General features: G+C 35.0%; 2 protein-coding genes across 2 annotated transcripts; one reads left to right on the forward strand and one right to left on the reverse strand.

Annotated features, from left to right (window-relative positions):
* Positions 1-411: 411 nt before the first annotated feature.
* LOC123881183 (probable protein phosphatase 2C 11) lies at positions 412-7,236 on the reverse strand. The gene is made up of 10 exons (XM_045929825.1): positions 6,983-7,236; positions 6,418-6,652; positions 5,919-6,010; positions 4,771-4,894; positions 4,087-4,271; positions 3,521-3,764; positions 2,801-3,016; positions 2,425-2,559; positions 1,570-1,979; positions 412-1,065 (listed from the first exon to the last, which is right to left on the reverse strand). Exons 1-10 carry the CDS (start codon positions 7,091-7,093, stop codon positions 829-831), a joined length of 1,989 nt encoding a protein of 662 aa, XP_045785781.1. The 5' UTR covers positions 7,094-7,236; the 3' UTR covers positions 412-828.
* Positions 7,237-7,518: 282 nt separating this feature from the next.
* Positions 7,519-11,031, forward strand: LOC123879804 (BTB/POZ domain-containing adapter for CUL3-mediated RhoA degradation protein 3). Its single transcript, XM_045927698.1, has 3 exons — positions 7,519-7,891; positions 7,983-8,242; positions 8,540-11,031. Exons 1-3 carry the CDS (start codon positions 7,726-7,728, stop codon positions 8,990-8,992), a joined length of 879 nt encoding a protein of 292 aa, XP_045783654.1. The 5' UTR covers positions 7,519-7,725; the 3' UTR covers positions 8,993-11,031.
* Positions 11,032-11,263: the final 232 nt, after the last annotated feature.

Consider the following 11,263-nt stretch of genomic DNA (forward strand, 5'->3'; position numbering starts at 1 on the left):
GACCCGGTAGGTGGCGCTGCTGTCGGTATAACCAAAGATTTGCTGAACAATTGACATTTACATTTTGAGCGGCACCATCTCGCATCGCAAGCAAGGTCTTCGTGAAGTCAAGCTGCGTGCCTGCAAACTGCAGGCCTCCCATCCAAGTACTGACCGGGCCCGATGTTGCTTAACTTCGGTGATTGGACGAGAACCGGTATATTCAACAAGGTATGGACGTTGGCTTTCAATATAAGCTTTTTCTTACGTCCAATAGCCGGAGTGCAGATCCTCTAAGTGTAATGTGTATGCCGTTAATATTGTTATGAAAGAGCAGTCTTTTGACACAGGAGTAATTCTCCTATTTTTAAAGAAGGCTCTAACCACTTTGTATTACTGTTTTAAATTATTTGCAATAAACTATGTTTTTTATATAACACGCGCTGTACAATTTGCATGCGGCGCAAACATTGCATTATTCAGTGGCGGTAATATGAATGACATCATCTGATGTCTCGTATAATAACGGTAGCGTCTAGCTGAATATTGCTTTTTATTAAATGACATTTAGGGCCCTACAGACATTTTCTTACAATCATCATCATGATCAACCCATCGCCGGTTCACTACAGAGCACGGATTTCCTCTCAGAAAAGGGTTTTGACCAAGCTGGCCAAGTGCGGACTGGCCACTTAACACACCTTATAAATTGTATTTCTTATAATATAATCTGCGATCAGCTACACGAAATCTGGGCAAAACCTATGATAGTTTTCTTATTAGAATGTCTCTACCATTTAACAATACTTGTCTGTAGAACACTGTATAAAACAATCATGGTCTAAAGTTCTAAACACTTGAAGTTACGTCCGAACTCGATAAGGCGTCGTCAACCTTTTGCTTCTTTGTCTCTTGCTGGTCCTCACTGGGCTCTTCCTCGGCAGCGCGTTTTTTCGAGCCCTCGGTATTCGTGTACTGTCCAATGTCAGCGATGACGCCCTCCTTGAACCGCACAATGATTGCGGTCATGTTGTCACAGCCGGTGCCATCTCCCATTGTACTGGGTGCCAAGCAGTGGTCAAACATCTAAAAATAATATTTTAAGATCAAGTCAACAAACAACAAGATATACAAAAAGTTTTATTACACATTACAAATACATTTTCTTTAGATTCTAGAAAAAAGGATGAAACAAATGAATTGAATAATAAAAATGAATGAGTATTCAATATATTATTGAAAGTTGCTTTGTCGCGAAGCGTAATTTGATATGGAACATTGGAAATGTCTAATTATAATTATCATTATTAAAACATTAAAACTTTACATTTCAGTGTTCGATTTTAATCTAGTTTTTACTATCTTATAAATATCTTCAAAATATTGTTATAGTATAATTATTACTAGCTGATGCCCCTAATCTTTAATTTTCTTAACTCTTTGATTTTCTGGGATAAAAAGTAGTATAATTATGTCACTTTCTAGGTCTTTAAGGTCCATGCAAAAATCTGTTGTTCCACTGCAGCAAATAAAGGACAAACCAACACCTTGTCGCATTTATATGTGTAGTGATATAAAATAGGGGCAAACCTCTTCACAAATCTGGGATAGCCTCTCTCTTCCTTCAGCCAGTCTGGGCAAGATGAAGTCGCAAACATCTTGACTAGACATGAAATTCCAAATGCCATCGCAAGCTAGCACCATGAACTGATCCTTCTCAGGTTCTATCGTGAGTATGTTAACATCTGGAAGTGCTGTGATCATCTGCTCTTTAGCGTCCAGGTCTTTGTTTTGCTTGTACGAATGGTCTCCTATGGCTCGTGAAAGATTTAGCCCTCCGTTGATTCGGCCGTCGTTTGACACCTTGCCTCCTGCCTTCGTGATCCTTTCGAGTTCGGCCGTGTCTTCTGGTTTGTGGTCAACTGACATGTCGATCGCTTTGCCCTCTCTACATATTATGCAGCGGGAGTCGCCGGCATTCGCTACATACAGTTCATTCCCTGTTGGATAAATAATGTATGTGTGATAGTAATAACAGAATGGTAGAACATAAAAAATGTATTTAAGAAAAGGACAATCCAGTTTCTGTCTCCAATCTCCCTACAGGTTAGCATTTTGACGATTGCAACAAAAAGTAAAATTTTTAATAGTTAGACAATGGTTTAAACTCGAGTATAATTTGTGTATGTAATTAATCAAATTATCGCAGTCAACACGTATTACAGAAGGCAGGTTGTGCACAGGTCCAATCCAATTTAAAAAAGTACAAATTAGCATTATTTTGTACTGAATTCTGGCATCTGATCTAAATCTGATGAGATGAGAAAATATGGTTGTACTATATTGTTCAGTACTAAGGGCATTTCTATATATATTTTTTTTAAATTTCGAATTTGGATTAGACCAGACCATAGATACTATGGATGATTCCAATGTAAAGTGTACCTTTTAGCAATGCCACCACAGCAGTGCAGCCGCTGTCATTGCCAGGCTCTTCCGCCATATTGATGTCTTCCTCTCCATCTTCGTCGCTGGATTCCACTTCGTATTCCTCTTCTTCGTCTTCATCCTCCGCGTCACCTAAACAACAGTGCATCCTTTAAGAGTGCTTTATCTGTTATCACTGACTGAGCATGAGACTATTACAAAAATAATATTTTGAAAAAATAATCTATCATATAAACCTTATCCTGGCAATTGCAGACACAACAAAAAAAAACCGGTCCAGCATTCTCAAGTGATGATTTTTCATACATGCAGCAATTGATTTTTATTTATCTAAAGTACAATCTTCGTTTTTTGTATCTAGAGAACAACTTACCATCCTCAGAAGAATCCTCAACCCCATTAACATTTTCTCCCTCAGAGGAATCAACCTCCCCGCCCTCGAAGGTCTCGTCGTTGGAGTCACTTTCCTCATCATCATCGGGCGAATGCTGCCTCAGTGTCTCATAGACGGCAGCGGCGGCGCGCCTGAGACTCGATTTCTTTGGTCTATCAGGCATTACTTTTGAACTCGAGACCGGTGATGCTTTATCTAATTGGCATAAGAAGTAAACATTAAAGGCCGATTCACATCAATTACGTACACGTGCGTAGTGAAGCGCGTAAACCCCTAATACACCGGGTTACGCATACGTCCACGCTTTACGCAAGCAGTGTGCCATGTTTCATATAGTTCCATACATTACAACGCAATGGTACGCGCTACGTCTACGCTTACGCAGCCTGTGTGAACGAGCTAAAATACTAATTGGTCTATTACAAATGAGCACTTTTTAAAAATATATGATGTATTTTTTTGATATTTTTAGGTATGATTGATATGATGATATGCAAAACTATAGGATACAATCAGGCTTTACTTTACGAAAGTTGTAATAGAAGAGACTGTACGAAAGTTAAATCTTTTCTCCATTTTAATATGTTTTCTGATTTCAAATTTAAATTTAATTTTATTATTTAATAAAGCAACAATTAATTATTTATCAATAATGTTATGCCTGCATTAAAAAAAAACTACAAGTAGTTTTAATATTACCTTTGGATGACACAGATTTAGGTGTTGTGGAACCATTTGAGGAGCTTATATTATTTTCTCCGTCAACCTTAGAATTTGTCACTTCTCCATTGCACACTTCTGAGGTGGTGGAACCGTTTCCTGGTGCCTTGGAATCAACACTCTGTTCTGGTTGATTACAATTTTCCCCTGAACTGTCTGGAGTGTTAACCACCTTGTCAACTTCCATTGTAACTGATTTGTCCTTGTCATCAGTAGTAGATACCTGGAATTAAAATATAAATCCATGCATGTTTTATCATTGACCGACTTACTATGCAACATCTCTAGCATGGACATAGTTTTTATCCTAGAAAATCAAAGAGTTCCTACAGGATTTAATCAATTCAATCTAATTTCACATGGACAAAGTAACAGGCATCACATATTTGGTACAGATATAGCTAGCATCCCATACATATGGATATTCTACTACATACAAATAAATAATATCTACTTTTTATCTCAGAAAATCAAAGTGTTCCCTTGGAATTTTTAAAAATCTAAATTTAAGCAGAAAAAGTCGCTGGTATGATCTAGTAGAATACCTCTCCATTCACTTCCTTGTCTTCTTCATTTAAATTTGTTGAGGATACACCAGAGTCCTCTTCAGTCTTACACCCTTCCTCCACTAAAGACGAGCCATTCTTGCTGGATGTAGCCTCATCTTCAACTTGCTCTGAACTTGAACCAGCCACATCTATGCCCGAACTGGAACTTGATGCACCAGCACCTAAAAACCAAGTAAAAGTGAAACAATAGACAACAGAAATCTAAACCTGCAGTCTCAGTGGATATTTGTACACTATACAATCCAACTTATCCAACATAAAACTGTCTAAGCCTTTGCCCTAACTGACATTCGTTTGACAACCAAATCGGTTGCTTGCATTCAGCGGGTGATGAAGAGTGCTATGCTTTGAGTTTGACCAAAAGAACCACAGTAACTGACATAGCATAACAGGTTGTGAGCTGATGTGAATGGGCAAGGCACATGGTTCGAAAAACTGATAGGGTTTCAAGTTGCTAGAATGGCGACCTCTCATCGGAAAGCTTTTGAAGACCCCCCCCCCCACACTAGTTGGACAGGTGAGATCAAATAAGGCACAGATAGCAGCTGGACTCAGGCAGCCCAAGACTGGCATGTGGAAGTCCCTACAAGAGACCTATATGTCCAGCAATGGACATTGGACATCTATCGGTTGATAATGATGATACATTGCTAATCTTACCTGAGCCACCAGGCTCTTCTCCATGTTTCTTAGCGCGTAAACAGGGAGACATTGGTGTAGTAGTATCACCAAGCCTATTGCGATGGAGAGAGCTCAGCTTGTTTTCATATTTCGCCAATACTTCCTATAAAAAAACATACTATTTGAGTCTATTATAATTATAACCCCCAGTATTCACTAACAAATACGTTGTCATACTAGTTTTATGTAGGACAACTGTTGTCTTTTATGCTACACCTGTGATGTGACTTTACCTCTGGTTTGGAAAGAAGACTCCACTAGAAGAGTCAGCAAGAAACTTTTTTCAAATCATAAAAAGTTATCTTGTAATCTTCCACCCGGTACAAATATGAATTTATACAATATTTATGTAAGTTTATTTATGTTTTTGTATGTGATTATGTTACATTTCTTTTTAATTTTTTGAATACAGTAGAATCTAATTAATCTGGCACTATTAAAAACGGGAGGGTGCCGGATTATTGCAATGTTTGGATTGCTGGATTGTATACAAAAAATTCATAACAAAGCATTTCATAAAGGAATACAATGTATTTATGTGCATGTTCTAGACACCATTTTGTACCTATCTCACAATTAAACTAATTACAGTTTTTAAAATAATCCTTAATTGTGGTCTGTTTTGTGCAACTCGGTGCGGGAGGAGGGTGCCAGATTATTGGGCATGTCATTCTATTGAAGTGCTTTATTAGTGAGATTTTACTGTATTTGTTTATTTTATACACAGTCTTAAGAGTAAGATATAAGATAATAATCAAAGTAATAATATTATTATCAAGGTACCTATTCATTACAGCATCTTGTGGGCAACTCAATGCTTAGCTGGTTACTTTCACACAACTTTGACATTAAGTAATTCATCAATTGAATAATTGTCTCCATTTTAAGTGTATTGTAATGGCAAATCTATAAACTATTTCAGAAACATATCATAAAAGCAAATGCCACAAAGGATTTCTTTACTTTAGATAGACTACTTGCATTACCAGTTTATGGTAAGTTGAGTTTGTCCCATAATTAATTACATAAATTCCTAGGACTAATTGTTGATTTATTTATTGGAATTAAATATCCTAACTTTCTACATTAGAAACATAAAAATAAATTTGTAATAATGCAAATATAACCTGTAGTGGAAGTCTTGCATCTTTATAGAGGTTACTAATGTTTTCATCTTCTGATTCTTCATTATCACTCGGCCCTGGGGGGTTTATTTCACCTATACAGAAAAATATAATTTCTCATCAATAAAATTAATAGATACTATGTATTAGTATATTATATTATATCATATTGATATAATATAATTTGATTATGAAGAATTTACGAACAAAAATGATGTTTAAGCTTTTAATTTTTTGTATATCATAGACTTCCACAAAGTAATGACTTCTATACAATAACAAATATTCACAGTATTTCTAGTACATATTAATACATATTTATAAACACTTAATGTTAACTGCTTCAGACATTTTCGCTTTAATGCTCAAGTGTGGGAAGCTCTGGGATAACTAACTCATTTTATTTATTATCTAGTTTTTTAAAAGGAATCATGAGCTTAAAAAATTAACATCTATTATAATAGTAACATCTAGTATAATGTATAAAGGTATAATACTGCACCTGCTAATTCTTTTAATATGTCCATAACTTCTTTACTGGCAATAGTAGCATCAAATCCAAGAAAGGCATCCTTCAAGGCTTGAATCATATCTCCATTTTTGTATGCCTCTGTGTTTTTGATAAAGTTTGGCAAATTTTGTGAGCAATATGTAGCTACCTCTGCACCACCATGACCGTCATACACCGCAAACAGTGATGTATGCTCATCAAAGTCCAAGATAGTGTTATGTGCATCCTAAAAGAAGTACATAAGCTGAATTTAACCTATAGGATCATTTATAAGGAACATACCGTAACGTAAGGTCGAATACGGAAAGGTGCTTCTGCCTTCTACACAAAGACACCTTTTTAAATAAGAAGCAATAGTTTAATATAGTTGTTTTACTAATTCTTGCATGCCTGGAGTGGTTTGTAAGGTGTTTGTGGTGAGACGGCTGGACAACACTACGTCAAGACACAATGTCGGCGACCCTTCATTAGTCTAGGAATGTAATTAAAGTTTATAGAATAAGGCAATAATAACTGATCAGCGTCGAAAAGTAACGTCAACGAAACACCATCATACCTCTTGGTTGACACGCCAACCCTGCATGGAGCTTGCACCGCATTCAAGCTTTTCGTTAAATTCGTCACTAGACATTTTTTCAGTAACGGGTTCTGATAAATATGCACCCATTTTAAGGATTTAGTGCATTAACTTGTGATCAGAAAAATGACTGACGCGCGAAATTCTCTAAAAAAATCGTGCAGGCGGCAAGCCTCCTAAGCCAATTTTTTTTAGTTTACAAAATTTAGGCTGACTTTTGTCTTGGTCAAAGTTTCTTTTCTCTATGGAAGTTATGGTGCATATACACGAAGCAAGTCACAGAAATGGTATAACATCGACGGCTTACAAGCAAACCACGAGTAAGCCTATATTATATCTGTGGTTTCTGCTTGTCTGAAATTGTGTTCAAATTGCAAGAACCCTCAACCCAGCGATCATGCTATTATAAAAAGATAGGTACGTGTTGTCCAGTGTTGTTATCAAAGGATATAAGTAGGTATCTATATCTGTAGTTTGTGGTCTATGGTTGTATTATATTCTGTGGTTATCTTTGTCTATGGTCTATGTCAAGTTGTGATTTGATTTATAATTTCAGAATTTTCGGAGTTAATTTATTTCTAAAAGGATACCATAAAAAAAAGTAAATGAAATTATTGAAGACAATATGATCACGATAAAATAGTAAATTACGCTTATAAAATCCGCTACTCTTTCAAAGTGTTCGTTCAAATATCAAGCTTCGAGCTTGATGATATTCTAAAATGTCGGGCGATCACAAAACATTGATAAAAGGAAGTCCGTCGCAGTACGTGAAATTAAATGTGGGTGGAACTTTATTTTACACCACCATTGGTACATTGACGAAAAGTGATAACATGTTACGGACCATGTTCAGTGGCAGAATGGAAGTCCTCACTGATTCTGAAGGTATTCGATCTCGTTCTCTGAAGAGATGTGTGCTTTTACTTGTTTTAAGCATTAAAATAGCATGTTTAACATAAATCTCGAATGTTTTCAGGTTGGATATTGATTGATCGTTGCGGAAAACATTTTGGCACTATTCTGAATTATCTTCGAGATGGTACAGTCGCTTTGCCAGATAGTTACCGCGAAATTATGGAACTTCTGGCTGAAGCTAAATACTTCTTGATCGAAGAGCTAACAGATTCTTGCCAGCAAGCATTGAGTAAGAAGGAGAGGGAAGCAGAACCGATTTGTAGAGTTCCACTTATCACTTCACAGAAGGAGGAGCAACTTTTGATTATGTCCACATCAAAGGTTCGATTTTTTTTTGAAGAGCAAAAACTTTTTTATATTTTAAAATTATATCTAAGTTAGAGTTCATTCTAATGAGCCACTCTGTGTTGCACACACACACACACACACACACACACATGCATTTTAATAACTATTAAAAATAGAGATAGAAGATTGATAGAATAGAGTAAATTGTAGTTTTTTGTGAAGACTTGCCAGAAAGAAAATGCTAACTCAATATGGATTTGTAAATAATTTTTATATACAATGTGTGAACGTATGATAAAATAAAACTAATGAAACTTACTTTTTTTCCAGCCTGTGGTAAAATTACTCATCAACCGACATAATAATAAGTATTCCTACACAAGTACATCGGATGATAATTTGCTTAAAAACATTGAACTATTCGACAAACTTTCACTACGTTTCAGTGGGCGTGTCCTCTTCATAAAAGATGTCATTGGCTCCAATGAAATCTGTTGTTGGTCATTTTTTGGCCATGGCAAAAAATGTGCAGAAGTGTGTTGTACATCAATTGTTTATGCTACTGACAAGAAGCATACTAAAGTAGAATTCCCTGAAGCTAGGATATATGAAGAGACATTGGGAATATTACTGTACGAAAGTCGTAATGGGCCTGATCAAGATTTAATACAGGCTACTTCGTCGAGAGGTGCTGTTGGTGGACTTTCTTGCACTAGTGATGAGGAGGAGGAGCGCTCTGGTTTGGCCCGACTAAGATCAAATAAGCAGAATAATCAATCTTAGCGGTTACAGTCAGGCTTGGCCCGCCTACGGAGCTCCAAACGTACAAACGTTTGATACCAAGCCGGTTATATCCTGCCATTATTATGCTGGCTGCCATGCCTTGGTATTTAAGACTTGACTAATCTATTAACTTTTCTGTGAGTCTCCACTATCTGTGAGCTCCTACACAAGTGATGACAAAGTGAAGCATTTACTGAAAGAAGTTGGTAAATTGGACAATATATTTGTGTCTACAATTATTATCTACTATTGTACTTAGCGAATATTGGAAAGTATGCCAATTTTAATGCAAAACATTCCGCATTCATTATTATTATACATCATATTATTTTACTGTAGTAAGCTCAAAATTATAGTACAAGTATGTGTCCATTATTCATATTGTGTGAAATTCATGACGGAATATACTGTTTTATAAAGATATTACTTTTTGTACATTTTAAAAGTTTTGCATTAAAACTGACAGTTGCAAAATAGTACACAAAGTTCCACTGCAGAAAAGGTCACATATCCAATCTCAAGTCCATGATTTTATTTCATAGAATTTATAGTAGTATTGTAATTAATCTAATTTGAAATTTAACAATAGATTCTTTTTCATTTTCTATCTCACAGTATTTTCTATTCTATAAGTCCCAGTTATTGTAATATTAAATTGATGAACTGTTTCACCAATTGAATAGCAAAATCTCCTCCTTCCTTTCACAAAGAAAATGTATTGTAGTTAAATAATGAGAATGTGAAATCTTTAGTAAGAATATAGTAATTGTGTACAAGCTTTGCATACCATTTATAGAATAAATTACATCTAAAATCAAACTACATACCGCTCAAGTAATTTGCCAAATTAATGTTGAATTCTAGCTTCAGATAATAGGTAATTATTGTAATATAAAACTCATAATATTAGAATTACATAATATTATGTATAACTAGGTGAAATGAATTCGTGGTAGGTATAGAAAACAAATTATTCATGTAAATATTGCACAAGTCACATAAAATAATTAACAAGGTTCATATTTTTATTTTTCATTCAAAACATTAAATAAATTTTTCATTTACCTTTCAGTAACAATAGTACTTGAGTATAAATAGCTTTTGATGGGACTTTGTATTAATATTATACACTGTGGAAGGATTGAAAAAGTACTACTTCTACGTTCTTACTACTTAAGTACTTTTTCATTCCACAAGTCTTCTTTTTGGTATGCAGATTTTCATATGAAATATTGCTACAATTTAATCATAAATATTTGGATGTTGAATGGAGTGAAATTAATGATCTATGATGTAGGTATGTAGAATCAACTATAGTGATTATGTAATGCCAACTAAGTAAGTCAGAATATATTCTGTCTAGTCTGATATTTATTATTCCATTTCTTTTTTTGTATGAATTTATGCTAGCATTTGGTGTTTGTATAATCATGATAAGACAATTTATTGAGATCCACCTAGCTTTTTATAAGTACATAATATTATATTATTGTAGTCATGTGTAATGTGGTTTATTTAGTTGTGATGTTATACATAATATAGTTAGCTTTATTACTTTTATTGCAACTCTGGTAGAGTTGTATTTAGGAAACTAAAGTCTGCTCTAACTAGTCACTAGTAAGGTCAGTTCAGAGTATTATAGCAACACTACACAACACTATTAATTTAATTATGATGGCTATACAAACCCAAATGGTACCTTTGCATTATGAGTTAGGTCTCATGGGGATTAATTTTGAGGCTATTTATTTGTTATTTCCATCAAAGTAATTTGTGGCTAAACATGATTAGTTTATTATGTTCCTCATAAAACTATGTTGAGTGCATTCATTGATTCTTTATTTATATTCTTAAAGACAGATCAACTTCTATGCATGTGTAGAATTAATAAAATCTATTTGTGTAAATCTTCCCTTCTCATTCTGAGGGAATACCCTTTCTCAGAAGTGAGCGTGCAATGTGTTGAGATGATGTAAATTTACCCTTTATGAAATATATTCATTAACTCTTTCAAAATATATGCTCACTGTTTAGCTGTCCAGTTTGTTTGTTTTATACTATCACATCCTGTGGGTTATAGATAAAAAAAAACCGGCCAAGTGCGAGTCTGACTTGCGCACCGAGGGTTCCGTACTAGGGTATTTTTACCATCATTAGGGTTCCATACCTCAAAAGGAAAAATGGAACCCTTATAGGATCACTTCGTTTTCTGTCTGTCTGTCTGTCCGTCGTGTCTGTCAAGAAAACTATAGGGTACAATCAAAAACTATT

The sequence above is a fragment of the Maniola jurtina genome, chromosome 3 (assembly GCF_905333055.1).
Source record: "Maniola jurtina chromosome 3, ilManJurt1.1, whole genome shotgun sequence".
Taxonomy (NCBI): Eukaryota; Metazoa; Arthropoda; class Insecta; order Lepidoptera; family Nymphalidae; genus Maniola; species Maniola jurtina.